Source organism: Ptychodera flava, chromosome 12 (assembly GCF_041260155.1).
Source record: "Ptychodera flava strain L36383 chromosome 12, AS_Pfla_20210202, whole genome shotgun sequence".
In the NCBI taxonomy this organism is placed as follows: Eukaryota; Metazoa; Hemichordata; class Enteropneusta; family Ptychoderidae; genus Ptychodera; species Ptychodera flava.
The window spans coordinates 32321593-32338365 of NC_091939.1; the positions used below are offsets into that span (position 1 = coordinate 32321593).

Genomic DNA, 16773 nt, shown 5'->3' on the forward strand with positions numbered 1-16773 from the left:
ATTTGATCGAAGCTTGTTTAGGGTCATCAAGGCCTTGGCGTCAGCAATGCAGTTTTGCATGGTTGTGATCAATATTGCTGATGAACGTCAAAGCCACCCAAGATAACAGATGAGGCCGGTAGCATGTTGCTGTACTCAAAGATATCGAGAACCTCCCTCGGAAAGAGTGGAATCGTAAACTTAATGCTGCTGGATGGTGGACGGTACAAACTAAAAATTGAGTGGATGACTTGCTACGGTAACTTCGGTAATACCTGTGCTTGCTCGTAGTGTTCTGTATAACTATGAGGGCGCTTTAGAAAAACAAAAGAACATCGAGGCTTATGTAAAGGTTGACTCTTTGTTTCATAACATGTAAATTTTTGATATTCACGTGGCAAAACAAATGTTGGTAAGTTTAGCATATGTAACTGTAATTATCACATGAGGTCTACAAACATCTAGCTGTGCGATAACGTCTAGCGGAGGCAGGTGTGTCGATAGTGCCACAGTTACAGGTCGACGCTCCCGTCGTGGTGGTTCAGAGACTAAAGCTAGAGACCTAGACAGTACAGATAGACAGAAGGTCACAAAACGCTATGCAGTCCCAGGGACTTCTCTGTAGCCCTACGATATGCATCACGGCATTGGTGCTTTGGCTGGCACGGCTTACGGCGTCGGATGGAATGTTCGAGTCGCTTACGAACGACTACTTAGACAGTTCGTCTAATCCCGTGCAATTAAACTATGGCGTTGCCGTAAGCGATGTCGACAACGACGGGACGATGGAATGGATCGTTGCAGGGTAAGTCAAGTCACGGCACTGAATCCACGATACACGCCCACTCTCGCCCTGTCTCTCGGGAGCTGGGCCGAAAGTATACTACGTTTACAATCCCAGGTGTGCAAAATACCATACGGCGGTGCAAACTGCAATATTTAAATATACGATGACAGAGACATTTTGATGTTGTCTGTGAATAATTGTCACTTTGAAACGAATACAAAAACAACAGAATTTTTCATTTCATCGGACGTTTGGGGATTGTCCCGGCCCAAGAGATGCTGATATAACAGGCGTTTTGTAACATATGGTAGGGCCTAAATATGCAAAGCTATTGTGCACCAGGTATTGTTACAGCATCTTTCAAAGGTCAACTGCCGCGTAAACAGGTGCAGCCAACGAACAATGCACTTTTAAATGGGTCCTTACTATAATAAGATATATTGTGCATGAACAGTAATGTGAACTGACTAATTAGCTCCCATAGCCATATGTATATATGGTAATGGAAGCTATTCTTATAGGCTAGGGAAATGTCTGTATGTCTGTATGTCTGTATGTCTGTCCGTCAACATCAAAAACTCCAAAACCGCTGCACATTTCATCTTGATATTTGGTGTGTACATGGATGATGGGCTGTAGATGAGATTTTGTTCAAATGAAGTTGTCATTGCCAAAAATATGCAAATAAAGTGAAAAAATGTAAAAACAGTCAAAATTGAAAATCTCAATAACCACTGAGCAGATTACATGGAAAATTAGCATGTAAGTACTTTGGGCTGACCTGAAATAATTGTGCTTTTTTTGATTTTTTGATATTGTTGAAAATATACAAATTAGTGCCAAAAAAGGCGTTTTTGGTAAAAAATCTCCTTCTTCATAACCGCTGGTCAGACAGCTTTGATATTTGGTATACAGGTCCCTAGGGATAACCCAATTTGGATTTGTTCAAATTGTGATGAAATATGCAAATCTGTATTTTTAAGGAATTTTTTTGTCATTTTTGGTCAAAAATTTATTTCATCAAAACCGCTCGTCTGACAGCTTTGATATTTGGTATACAGGTTCCTACAGATAAACTAAATATGATATATAGAATATATGATGAAATCTGCAATTTTGTATTTTTTGTGCAATTTTTGACATTTTTGGTCAAAAAATGTATTTCTCAAAAACTACTTGTCTGATGCCTTTGATATTTGGTATACAGGTTCCTGGGGGTTCTCTAAGTGTGATATAGTGAAATTTGATGAAATCTTCAATTTTTGTATTTTTGGGTCAATTTTTGCCGTTTTTGGTCAAAATATTTGTTTCTCAAAAGTTTCTCATGTGATAGCTTTGATATTTGGTATACATTTTTATACATAATTATGATGAAATCATCAATTTTGTATTTTTGCAGCTAATTTTGCCATTTTAGGTCAGGCCATCCTGAAATGAGCCATCAAAGATTTCAACCATCTTCATCAATACATATGTCACAAAAAGTTGCTCTCTACATAACACAGCAGAGCTCTGTCGACTATTGGATCGCTTGTTTTTTTCAAAACCGCTGGTCAGACAGCTTTAATATTTGGTTAACAGGTCCCTAGGATGACCTTAGTGAGATGATTTCATACAGTCAGGAAATACTTAATTTTGTATCCATGTCTATAGTAGCTTCAGGGACATTGGCCCTATGTTTAAGATAATGTCGTGATTCAGTAAGCATTTGAAATGGTAAACTGTATTTGGTGTTGAAATGCGGTAAAAAATAATGAGAAAACATAGCTGAGGTGATTTCAGCAGGTTTGGTTTCCAACAAATATATTCAAAGTTTTTTCAATGTTAAAGAGTGATGGAGGGGGGGGGGGTCCTGGCAGATTTTGAAAAAATCCAACAAATGTCAATAAAAAAATCAGCCACAGAAGGTTTGTCAAAAAGAAAAGGTGGGATAGTGGGAAAAAAAGAATGTACAGTGTATCGGATAAAAAAGATGTTCCTCATCAATCTTCCAGACAACCCCCTTTTATCAAATGGTACACCCCTGATGTATTTTTGTGTGCCATTAAACATGCAGTGTATTTTAGTTTAAGATGTCAATCAAGTTGGGTAAGGATTTGAAAGGAATAGTCAAGTTCACCACAGTTTAACTTTATCTCTTGTGTCATCATCCTTGTGTAATTGGTTAAGTTTGTAAGTTGCTCCAGATGTGGATGTACCAGCTGTTCTGGAAGAAAACAATGTTTACTTTTCCCTATAGGGTTTCTGAGTTAATGATTGCATGTTGAAATCTCTCCATGTATCTGGTGCATGGGCAAAATGTAAATATTGGTTGCATGTTATGTATTTCAGTCTATGTCAAATATTGTAAATGAAAAATCAAGAACAGTTTGCTGTGTGCTTGTAAAAGATAACATGTATGTCAATACATATTAAAACTGCCTTGCAGTTTGATTGTCTTAAAAATTATCACAGAAGTAGAAAACGAAAAGAAACTAATCAAATTGCTGTAACATATTCACCCTCAGTGTCTGTAGGCCTATACTTAACTATTTTACCATTACATTCAGCTTTTTGTTATATCTTTATCACTCTCCATGGGCCAAGGCACACTTGGGGTCAATGTCATCACTCTGTGCCAGTCTGTGAATGTAAGTCTGTCTGTATTTAGGCCCATGTTTCATACAATTGGTGGTTTGTTTTGATAACTTTATTTGGTATATAGGGATAACCTAGCAATACAATTTTTTTGACAAAATGTGACATGACTTCGGTGACCTTTGACCTCAAATATACATATTTGTCCATAACTCAGTAACCACAAGTGCTACACCCTTCATGTATGGTATGATAGACACCTTATGATGCCACATATTGTACCTCATTAATTATGTGCATATCTAATTTTGAGCAAGCCAATAGAGCCAGAGGTCTGATTTTTGATATATAGGGATAACTATAGGAGAGAATTTTTTTTGACAAAATGTAATGTGACCTCGGTGACCTTTGACCTCAAATATACATATTTGTCCATAACTCAGTAACCACAAGTGCTACACCCTTCATATCTGGTATGATTGGACACCTTATGATGCCACATATTGTAGCTCATTAATTATGCACATATCTCATTCAGAGCAAGCCAAGAGAGCTGGATGTCTGATTTTTGGTATAAAGGGATAACTATAGGAGAGAATTTTTTTGACTGAATGTCATGTGACCTTGATGACCTTTTACCTAAAATATATGTTTTATGTCAATAAATAAGTAACCACAAGTGCTATGTCCTTTGTATTTAGTAGGATGGGAGACCTTATGACACACACACGCTTTACCTCATTAATTTTGCACACATCTAATTCTGGGCAAGTGAATAGAGCTAGAGGTCTGATTTTTTGGCATATAGGGATTAATTAGCAATATAATTTTTTTTTCAAAATGTCATGTAACCTCAATGACCTTTGACCTTGATTATACATATATATGCATATCTCAATAACCGCAAGTTCTATACCCTCCAATTTTGATAGGATATTAGACCTTAAGATGTCACATCTTGTACCTCATTTATTATGCGCATATGTATTTCTTGGCTGTCCAATACTGCTAGAGGTCTGATCTTTTTTCCCGATTTAGAACCATAACTTAGACATGCCTCATTTGTTTCAAATTGGGAACAACGACATAGACCTATTTGCCCATAGATCTCAACATATACACTCCAGTGATACTTCTTAATGACCACATTTCCCTGCCCCATCAAGACTAATACTCCTATTAAAAGTGGGGACTGTCATTGTCAATGACTTGTTTAGTTAATGGTTGTATCACAGTATTCGATATTTCTAATTCTGTATTTTTTCCATTTTATGTTCTGAATAATTACATTAAACATATTTCACTGTCTCCAGTACATTTCATTTAAGTATTTTCACTTCATGCACTTTATCCCTTTCACACATGTTCAAATATCTGACCAGAGAACAAACACTAAATAGTCCAGGATGGGAGCTACAGTGTCATTGACGCTATTTTTTTAAGTTATGGCGGTAATTAATTAGCTGTTCATAACTGGCCCTCCCACTAAAATTTTTCGACTTACCCTCCCGCACTCAAATTTCATTTTTACCCACTCCCCACTTATTTTTGCCTGTTTCCCCTCCCCACTGTGAATTTTGAAGCTCCCCTGCCCTGTGGCGAAAAAAATATTTGCCGATTTCCCTTGCCCTGGAAAATATTCCTCTCAAAATTTTATCATTCCATTTCCCCTGCAGACATGAAGCTACTCTACCCTGTGGTGAAAACACTTGTCGATTTTTTTGCCATGTCTTACTTAAAAATTAACAACCAGTTTGTTAATCTTCACACTAACAGCCAAAACACAATTAAGACATCAAAACACACTAAAGCACATACAAGACAAGTTGGGTGATGTGTGAAGCCACTTTCCCTTTATTACAAGGCTAAGTAGTCTGGGTAACCTGTAAAAGGTATAGGTACTTACCCTATGTCCCCATCCCCGGAAACACCATGGCTCACCTTCCCCTGTCCCCGTTTTAAAAGTAGCTCCCCCTCTCCTCGTTTTCGCCAAGCCCTGTTCCCAGGACAATCAACTAATAGCTGCCCTGCCCGACAAAAAAAACTAAAATTTGCTCCCCTACCACCTAAAATATGTCCCCTGCCCTAGCAAAATTAAAATTTCCCCTGCCCTCAAAAATTGCTCCCGGAATAACTTTTTCGATGAAAAGCTCCGTTGGCTGCACCTGCGTAAACAAATACAGACGTTGTGAATTACATGCAAGACCGTAGAAATGCACCCTCGGTTTATAGGGGAGACTTTCAATACTCTGGATGTGTCTTCCTTTACTGTACATGTAAATTCTTCCGTATGAATATTTCCTATAAACAATGGGGCAATAATTTTTTCTGAAGCGAAACGGGACAAAGAAAAATGGGAAGAAAGGTTTTGCATTGACAGCTTCAAGAAAGTTCCATCTTAAGCTTGCTTTACATTTCAAGATGCGGAAACGAGTGTTCTCTGCCAATGATAACTGTAGAATATGCACAACAAATTATGGCAATTAGTTTGCGTTTCAGAGGACTGTCGGAAGTAGCAGCAGCTTAGATTGTATTAATTTATTTAAATGTATATCAGTACATGCATTTTTATTTGTCCAACACTATCAAACAAGGATGTAACAGGCCAGTAGCTTAAACTTGACTTTTTTTACTATTTTTGCTTCGAACGTCAAGTACCAAAGTATTTTCAGATACACATTATGTTGAGCTTGTCAATCCAGCCTATGCATGTGTGAACTGCAAGTTATTATTGACAGGTGAATTCTGGCTGTGCATTTTACAAGTAAGCAGTGTTGACAAGCGAATTTTATATACTAGTTGCTGGTTTAACATGCTCTCAAGAGTAGAAAAACTTGCTATTGACACACGAAATACAAATAGTGAAAATCATCAGAAGTTACTCCCTGCCCTTTGAAATATACTGAGTACGTGGCAGAAATAAAGTGATCAGCTAATTACCTAATTTGCAGGAATAGTCTCTCCTGAAAAGTGATATCATCAAGGCCGTTACTTCACACGTCACAGTAGTAACAATAAACTAATTAACAGGTGAAATTTGCAAGATAACTATCCCGTTGATTTATGGCTGGAGGGCGGTTCGAGGGGTTAGGAGTATTTTGAATTTGTATGCCACGATTTGATGCCAAAGCTTCAACCCGTCCCTCCACTCTGAGTTGAGGGACTGTTTGTGTGGAGGGACTTTGCTTCAACTCAGATGTGAGGACAGAGTACTCGAGGAGATTATAGATGTACCTTTGGATTACATTGTTACCTTTTTCATCTGGAAGATAAAGTGCGTTTTCTTTTTCTCCTGAAAGCAGTTCATGTCTAAAATGGGTTGAAAGGCCCAAACTTTACTAAAACTTGTTTAAGGCAACTTTACACCTTTCCCTTTCGGTCTCAAAATTAAGAATAAGAACTTGAAGTCACCTTTCAAAATTTACAAGACAATAAAACACATAATATAATGTTTCTCGTCACTGTAAATTCAAAATGGGTGCCATCCCTATGTTTACCTTAACCTATGAGGAAAAAAAAATCGAGCTTTACAAAATAAGCCGATGCAATTTCATTTACTCAATGAGCTTCAAAGTAAGCTTCCGCAAGTAAAGTGGTAGACCAGAATAGTATTACAGTTCTAAGTTTGAATATCTGTCCAAAATAGCCATTAATCGGTGCTGTAATTATGCTATATACTGCAGCAAAGAATGGTTTTAATTGAATGGTAATGTGAACAGAGCAAGCCATTGCAAAATGGAAAGAGGCAGAGGATACTGACGATCGCATCCGTAACTCTTTTCCAAGCAGCATCACATAGCCATGCACAGTAACTATACTAGCAAAGTAAATGCATCTCCAGTCTTTGCACCTTAAGTATTTTTCTCGCCTTGTCCGATTCGTTTTTGCAAAACTTCGTGATGTCGAGTTGAACTTTTGCTTCACTACCGAAAGAGAGCACCCTAGGGAATCTTACATCAGACCGGAGACGAAATGATACTTCTCTGAGACAACAAGCATGGGACTTTCATCTCCCTGGCAATTTTGTGGCAGTTGGCTAAGGAACGAAAATAATAGTGTATATACTGCGTAATGAGATACCAAGAACACAGTCTCTCGTGCAGCTCCGCGAAACATTACATGGCGGCTCTAAGTTTTATCATATTTTATAGCTTGCAATGTTAACAGGTTTGGAAATTATTTTAATTGATTCTGTTTATTGCTAAATCAATCTTTTTTGTGACAAATTATGATGTCCTACTTAACACCCCTCTTCCCTGGAATTTGCCTTCAGATATAGTGGTGCGAATCTGGTGCTTAAATGGGACGCCGCTTCAAACAAACTGTACAATATAGCAGTCAACGACAAAAACTCTCCTTTCTACGCTCTCCGGGACACGCAGGGCAACGCCATCGGAGTCTCTGCATGTGACGTGGACGGCGATGGTAGAGAAGAGATATACTTTCTGAATACAAACAATGCGTACAGCGGTTACGCCACCTACACTGACAAATTATTCAAGTTCCGAGATGGAAAGTACGTGGATCTCTTCCAGGATGAAGTCAACAAAGATGCCATACGACTCTATGCTGGTTAGTACAAATACTTGAATTTCTCTTCGGCACGGACAAAGGGAATTTTGTTTCCTATTTTCTCTTTCCCTTTGCTTTAATGCGTCGCTTTAAAGTTATTTTTTAACAACGATTGCTAGCAGGTTACAATTTTGAAGCAAATGTGATGTTGTCTGTGGTATATTGGTTAGCGATTTCTCGGTAAAGTCATCCAAGGTCAGTCTCGTTAGCCAGACCTCGAACTTCGCCTGACTCTTTTAGCAGTACTTGGCATGAATGGTTCCAAGGCGAAGATTGATTGGAACCGAAGGGTTTTAGAATGCTGGTCAATGATTTGCTGCAGTGCGGTAGCTGGAGGTTTTGTCTCGAGTTGTGCGTCCGGTTTTACCGTCCAACCCACAACCGAGAGCAGAGCATATGATTTAACACGTTTTCCGAAGAGACTATTCTCTATGACCCTCGGCGTGGATACTTGAACGGCAATCGTTACTCTTTTAACATCTTTGACTACAATGCATTTAATTAATATTACATCGAACATTCGAAGACTTTCGGCCGAGATTGAAAACCACCGAAATTTTCGAAAAATATGTATTTTTGAGATGTCTTAATTCCAAACTCAATCTGCAGCTTTTAAGTGACCGACGTGTGATACAAATGAAAGGAAATCTGAACAACAATGGAACCTAGAGAGTACGTAGAAAGCTGCGTAGTGAGGATTTTCACGTGAACTAATGTTTGTTCGAATTCCAAATGCTGCCTGTATGAGCAATTCGCGAAGTGTTGAATCGTTCGATATCAGCCAGATATTTATGCAGATAAATTACATTTGCTGAAGGTTTGAATTCCATCTACCGAATATACCATCTGTTGTTGATCCTATGTGACAGATGCATGCACCGCTAATGATACCATAGTTCTTCATGCACAGCTCGTCTATCCAGAAGGTATAACAAATGCCATCGACTTTTCAAGGACAGAATATAATTTTGCACTGCATTTCAAAAAACATTAATGTGCGCAACTGCCGCGTTGATTTACTGGGGGCTTTGAGCAGTATTTTTACCAAAGTTCAAAAAGAAAAACCGAACTCGCTCATTCACAACAGATGGGATATGAGGGTGTAAATGGCAATGCCCCATGACCACCGGGTAATATCGATGACTGTCTTCCTTGCAGCATCCACTCCACCGGCCACGCTTTAATAGAGCAAAAGGGCCAATGGTTTGTTTTAGCTCCCATTCTGCTGTAGGTATATATAACAATTGGGGTTATTGCTATCATAGTTAAATCGGTCTGTGGTAGGTACAGTAGGTAGGAAGGTAGATGGGTGGGTGGGCGGATGGATGGGTAGGTAGGTACGTAGGTAGGTAGGCTTATGTGTCTCGTCATATGTCACGTAGAATAAAATACTATCAATGGTACAATCTGAAGCTTCAAGTTAGCAGTCATGTACAGGCTGCACGTTTATACTTCATTGTACGCCCTTTCCCCGATTTACGCCTCACTTTACACGTGGCCACACTCAACCTACCGACGTGGGAATGGTTCATACAAATGCCACAACTTTGCAAAACAACCTGATACTAAGCTTATTCCGCGTTTTGTTAACTAGAAAAGACAGACACTGGTCGACAATATTATGCACATTTCACTGATGTCTGAAATTGTATGCGACATCAGACAATTTGGGCTGGTCAAAGTACTGTGCTGTATGTACCCCAAATTAGTAGACTGAACACTGAGCGATACCGAATGAGCGATACCGAATCCTATCTTGAAATATGTATTTTATTAGTCCCCACGGACACCGTCCGGGGGGACTTATAGGTTTGGTCATGTCCGTGCGTGTGTGCGTCCGTGCGTGCGTGCGTGCGTGCGTGCGTCCGTCCGTTCACGCAGATATCTCAGAGATGCAAGAAGCGATTTCATTCAAACTTGGTACAAGGATTACTTCATATGTCATACAGATGCACGTCGATTTGTTTTGTGATACGATCCAATATGGCCGCCAGGCGGCCATTTTATTACGATTTTTTCATGTACAGAGCCATAACTCAGACATGTTTCAACCGATTTTATTCAAAGTTGGTACAAGGACATTGACCAATGTCATAGATATGCACATCATTTTGTTTTGTGATACGATCCAATATGGCCGCCAGGCGGCCATTTTATTACGATTTTTTCATGTACAGAGCCATAACTCAGACATGTTTCAACCGATTTTATTATAAGTTGGTACAAGGACATTGACCAATGTCATAGATATACACGTCATTTTGTTTTGTGATACGATCCAATATGGCCGCCAGGCGGCCATTTTATTACGATTTTTTCATGTACAGAGCCAGATCTCAGACATGTTTCAACCGATTTTATTCAAAGTTGGTACAAGGACATTGACCAATGTCATAGATATGCATGTCGATTTGTTTTGTGATACGATCCAATATGGCCGCCAGGCGGCCATTTTATTACAATATTTTCATATACAGTGCCATAACTCAGACATGTTTTAACTGATTTTATTCAAAGTTGGTACAAGGACATTGACCAATGTCATAGATATGCATGTGAATTTGTTTTGTGATACAATCCAATATGGCTGCTGTGTGGCCATTTATTACGATTTTTTCATATGCAGAGGCATAACTCAGGCAAATCTCAACCGATTTTATTCAAAGTTGGTACAAGGACATTGACCTATGTCTTACATATGTACGTCAATTTGTTATGTGATACGATCCAATATGGCCGCTAGGCAGCCATTTTATTACGATATTTTCATGTACAGAGCAATAACTCAGACATGTTTCAACGGATTTTATTCAAAGTTGGTACAAGGAGATTGACTAATGTCATACATATGCATGTCAATTTGTTATGTGATACGATCCAATATGGCTGCTTGCGGCCATTTTATTACGATTTTTTCCTGTCGAGGGCCATAATACTCTAAGGCATATCTTAACCGATTTTATTCAAAGTTGGTACAAGGACATTAACCTATGTCATACATATGTATGTCAATTTGTTTCTTGATATGATCCAATATGGCTGCATGGCAGCCATTTTGTTACAATTTTTTCGTGTCCTTAGCCAAAACTTGGGCATGTCTCAATTAATGAAGAGGACTCTATCCTCTTAGGACATGCAATCAAAGTACCCATTAACAAGTGGGGACTGTGTCATCAACGATGACTTGTTATCTGCAAAGTCCATGCATAACTGTCCATATTAGTCCTTCTTTTATTACAACAAATCTCTCCCTGCCATTCTTCATCGCAGGGCGATCCGTTGCCTGTGTGGATCGAAAAGGCACTGGTAGATATTCCATTGTCGTCGCAAACTATGCCAGCGGAAATGTAGGTCCGTTTGGACTCATCGAAATGGTGGTCGAAGATAGCGACGTTGCTGCCGGTCATATTGTCTTGAGAGATGTTGCAAGTGAGGCTGGGGTAGCACGACTCACAGGTGAGTAGACTTTGTAATACAGAAATATACAAGATCTATCTATCTATCTATCTATCTATCTATCTATCTATCTATCTATCTATCTATCTATCTATCTATCTATCTATCTATCTATCTATCTATCTATCTATCTATGTGTGTGTGTGTGTCTATATATCTGTGTCTGTGTGTATCATACTATGGGAAAGCCTTAGAGGGTCACCGTATCGTGCTTGCGAACAGTTTGCATGTACAATGCAATGTTATCATCTTTGTGCATTCGTCCCAGATAGTTCCTAACCATGACTTACATAAAATTTCCATACGAGAGAATTAATACACATTGATATTTGCATATGGTAAAGCCTATCTTTACTACATCCCCTGGCAGGTGGTCGTGGTGTCACCGTCGGACCAATCATGAACGACTTTGGCTTATCGGACATTTTCTGTGACAACGAGCGTGGCGCCAACTTCCTCTTTGTTAACCAGGGAGACGGGAGTTTCGAGGATGTCGCTCAGAAATCCGGTAAGCGCGTTATCGAATTGCAATGCCACGATTTCTCTGTATGACTTAAGATTTGCCTCCATAACACCATCAACTTACATGGTTTTCAAACTTGTAACGATACCATAGTTGCATTTATCAACTCATATATTTTGAAGCAGCAGTATCATAAACATGTCTAACCGTCTGTATGCATTCTATGTTTTCAAACGTACAAACATAAGTATTTAATACAGGTGTTTCTTGTAAATTCTGACCAACAGATATCGCTGATAGGCGAGAAAACGGCCGCGGGGTGGCGTTGACAGATTTGAATGGTGATGAACTGATTGACATTGTTTACGGTAACTGGGAAGGACCCCACAGAATATACATCCAAGAGAAAAACGGCGAGGACCGTCGATTCAGGGTATGATAATAAATTATAGTTTTCATGAATGATGTAAGAGATACCAGCATATAGCGTTAGAAAGAAGGTGAAAGTCATCAAATATTAGGTAATTTAGGCCATCACTCCCACAGGTGCATGGAGTGTTCAGTGTGACTAAAAACTCATTTTTTCAGCGTATATCGCAATTCCGAGCGCCTGTGCCTGAGACGATGCAATGGAGTCATCAAAGCTAAATGGAAAGTCAAATATAGATTGAAGTCGAATTCAACTTCAGGATAGTGTGTTAGTAGGTATTTGTCCATAGCGAGCTGGTCAGAACGATTGTCCTGAACAGAAATGGAACTCACTAATATTTCAGAAAGTCATTGCGAGGTAATTGATTATGTCGAACCATAAACGAAAGTCTTGAAAGGCGAGAAAATCATGATAATAACTTTCTTAGCAGCAAAAATGGAAATCCCCAGTCTAGATTATAATTTGAACATACACACGAACCTGCAGATAGGACAGCTCTGTACATTTATGATTTTCATCGTACATTGACTCCAATAACGTCTTCTCTGTACACCAGGACATCGCAACCGCCCCGTACCGCAACCCGTCTCCAATCAGGACAGTCATCGTGGCCGACTTCGACAACGACGGCAACCTAGAGATACTTCAAAACAACATCGTCCACGGGGACTATGCACCTAATCACGTGTTCAGGGTGACCAGAAACGAAACCGGGAAGGATCCCAAAGTGGAGGAGATCGATATTGGAGATGCAGAGGAACCGGATGGTTTTGGAACAGGCAAGTTGAGGAATGTGTTCGGTTGAGATGTGTGCAACTTTTCCAGGTTTTACTAGAGATCGTAGTGTACACAGACATTTTGAGTCAACAGCAAGAAGTGTATAACTAGATCCCTGAATGGAATAGAAAAATTGTCATGGAAAAGCAGGAGAGAATAGATCTTAGGAACGTGGTTTTGACCATAAGGACATATCATTTGACCATTGCCTTTGATTCGGGGATTATTTTTAGCTCACATTTGGTATACCAATGTGAGGTAATCGTATAAGCTGAATCAGTTCATTTGCATGCCATTTGCATGTATGTATGTATGTATGTATGTATGTATGTATGTATGTATGTATGTATGTATGTATGTATGTATGTATGTATGTATGTATGTATGTATGTATGTATGTATGTATGTATGAATGTATGTATGTATGTATGAATGTATGTATGTACGTATGTTCGTCCACGTCAAAAACAGCTAAACCGCAGCACCTACTGTCTTAGTATTTGGTGTACAGGTACATCTAGGGGTGGAGATGTGAATTTGTTCAAATGAACATGTCAGTGCCAAAAATATGCAAATGAAGGGGAAAAAGGGAAACCCTGCAAATTGCTAAAACTCTGTAACCGTTGGTCAGATTGGGTTTAAACTTGGTGTGCAGGTTCCTTTAGGCATTCTAAAGTAGGTGTTCAAAATTTGGGATGAAATTTGCATGTTTCTATTTTTAGGGTAATTTTTTTCAGTTTTTAGTCAAAAATGTTTTTCTCTGAAACAGCTGATCTGATTGCTTTGAAAGTTGGTATACATGTTCCTCAGGATGACCTCAGTCAAGTGTATACAAATTGAATTGAAATTTTAATATTTGTAATTTTGGGGCAATTTTCCAAATTTTTGGTCAAAATTTTTTTTATTGAAAAATTACTAATCTGATAGCTTTAATATTTAGTATACAGGTTCCTAAGGTTGATCAAAATCAGTTTAATGAATATCGTGAAGATATCTTGCATTTTGTATTTTTGCTGAATTTTTTGGTTACTTTTCTCATTTTAAGTAAAATTTCTTCTTCTCTGAAACCGCTAGCCCAATTGCTCTCAAATTTGGATTTGATGTTTGCAAGGATGTTACCCTTCTAATTGTTGAAATTACGACAGTATTGAAAGTATTACTGTTTTAGGGCAATTTTTGTCATTTTTGGTCAAAAAATCTTAAAAGATGTATTCCTTTTAAAGCCCCTGGACAGACAGCTTTTATATTTGGTGTACAGATGTCCAGAGATGACAATAGTTAGATATGTGGAAATTGTCCTGAAATATACAAATTTGTGTTTTTAAGACAATTTTGTCATTTGTGGTCAAGAAAACTTGTTCTCAAAAATACTTGTCTGATAGCTTTGTAATTTGGTAAAAAACTCTCGAGGAATGTTATTAGATAAATTTTCTGCTCAAAGTGTTGGGAAACCCCCAAATTTTTACATTTAAGGTAATTTTCTTTTGTGACCTTAAATGACCTACACCAACCCAGGGTATGTTGTGAGAGAGTTTTGAAGGCTGTGAACATAATTTTGTCATATTTAATATCAATTTTTAGTAAAATTTGATCCAGAAAACAAAGCTGAGGTAAATGTTTTCATTGCGAACCAATTTTTGCAACTTTTTCATGTAAGACACACAAGAACTGATGAGAAATTTGGATCCAGGATAATTCCAGATGTCATAATCCCCCACAGTGGAAGGCCGCTGTTTACACTAGAATGATAGCACTCATAGCATTAATTAAAACATCCCCAAGGTTGTAAATACATTTCCTGCCAGCTGGTCTTATGTAAGGGGTGGAACATTTGATATTCAGGAGGGGGTAGGGAATAGAAGATTGATGAGGTAGCGTTACTTTATCCAGATCCCTTGTACATTTTTTCCCACTCTTTATTTTTTCCCCACTCTCCCACCTTTTCTTCTTGTCAAGCTTCTCTGGCTAATTTTTTGTTGACATTTGCTTATGTATGTAGGATCTGCTTGTCCCATTGCTATAGAATTTGATATGCATGTTCCTAAAGATGACCTCCAGTCCCTAAGTTGCAGACCTTATTCGCTTTCGTCATTCTTGTTTTTCTGGTTTAAATATTTCTTGAATTTACCAATTCAAACCGAATGTGAGCACACTGTCCTTGACGGTATTTTTTATTCTATTGGACACACGTTTGATTAATCTTATAAAATCCACCTAAGTCGCCATCTCATTAAAATTGACTTCATAGTGGCATGACTGAGCATATTTTCATCTCTGGATAGTGAAACAGTGACATGGCGAAATAATAATAGTTCGTTCATTCCTTCACATTTTATATATAGAGTTCTTTGTTTGCTATCCCACAGGTGGTGCTGTAGCGGATCTCGACGGTGACGGTGTGCTGGAACTGATGTTGTCGCACGGAGAGTCCAGCAGGCAGCCACTGACAATGTATCGCGCCAAAACAAATGGAGACGAAAATTGGCTACGAGTCATGCCGAAGACAGAACATGGGGCTCCAGCTCGAGGCGCCCTCGTTGTCGCCAGGACGACGGACAACGTCGCTCACCTGAGGGTGATCGATGGTGGGTCTGGTTATTTGTGCCAGATGGAACCTGTTGCTCATTTTGGTTTGGGGAGTGCCATTGTCAGCCGAGTGGAGATAACGTGGCCAGACAGCCAGAAGATGGTGAAAATCATAGACAAGATGAACAGTGTCATTGTGATTGAACATCCGAAGAACTCGAATTCGTCGAGTAAAGACACTGGGGGCGTCCTTGGCGACAAGTTGGTGGACAAGGAACTGCCGGAAGTGAAAGTGGAGGGTGAGTTGATGCATGAAGAATCACAAAGACACAAGGATATAGTCCACGATCACAATGGCAAGTCAAGTACTTTTAACGATCCCAGGCGCAGCTTGCGAATTGTTCTGTCGATGTTCGTCGTCTTGATGTCATCCAGTGTCCTCTGATCAAATAATCCTCATAGCATCCAATTCTTCCTTCTGTAACACCAAATAACTCACCAACTTCAACAAAATGTTTGTATTATTCGTAAAGAATGATGAATATAAAGTTTCATGGTCAAGTCACTCGCTTACTAGCTGGGTGTTCTAATAGTAGAGAAATTGATTGCGTACATAATTTGTAAGTTAGTTTCCTCATATAATAATTTCAAGTCAAAAAGTGTTGTTCACTTTTTGTATAGTTTTGTACAGTTATATTATGACTACAGAATATATTTTTGTACCAATCAGATAAAAATAAGTATTACTGTTAACATGGTGTATACAGTCTTACAGGATAATATCGTGATGTATACTGAGACACTATTGCTTTCATTATAGATCTGTAAAGGACGGCTATGATAGAATGGTTTCTAGTCTGTTGGATCCGATCTCACGTGCAGCGGAGTTTGCTGGAGGCTACTCCTCCTTAGCCGAGTTTGCCATCTCTGTGGCGAACGAGTGCATTTCTCATCCAAATCATCTCGGATCGACTGAGATATGTGTAAAGCTCAAGCTTTGGAATGTGGAATTGGTCTGCTCTCAATCATTGCATTCAATGTAATGTACACTGTGTTCTGTACACTTTGCTGTTTACAAACTTCAATAAAAATATTTGCGCAAATTATGTACACGTCGATCTTTATATGTTATGTGTCCTGTATGACGTAACCATATAAACACTCTTGCAACACGTAGACCTCCTTCAAAAATGAGAGATAAGGTTT

At 38.8% G+C, this 16773-nt stretch overlaps 1 protein-coding gene across 3 annotated transcripts; it reads left to right on the top strand.

Annotated features, from left to right (window-relative positions):
* Positions 1-343: 343 nt before the first annotated feature.
* Positions 344-16673, top strand: LOC139145652 (cartilage acidic protein 1-like). 3 transcript variants are annotated; one of them, XM_070716935.1, is made up of 8 exons: positions 344-784; positions 7617-7915; positions 11186-11371; positions 11742-11879; positions 12122-12267; positions 12821-13043; positions 15408-15866; positions 16388-16673. In XM_070716935.1, the coding sequence occupies exons 1-8, from the start codon at positions 579-581 to the stop codon at positions 16393-16395; spliced, it is 1665 nt and encodes a 554-aa protein (XP_070573036.1). In that variant the 5' UTR covers positions 344-578; the 3' UTR covers positions 16396-16673. The 3 variants fall into 3 exon arrangements, with proteins under 3 accessions (XP_070573036.1, XP_070573035.1, XP_070573034.1); XM_070716934.1 differs by having other exon boundaries at positions 357-784; positions 15408-15923; positions 16388-16531; XM_070716933.1 differs by lacking the exon at positions 16388-16673 and having other exon boundaries at positions 357-784; positions 15408-16138.
* Positions 16674-16773: the final 100 nt, after the last annotated feature.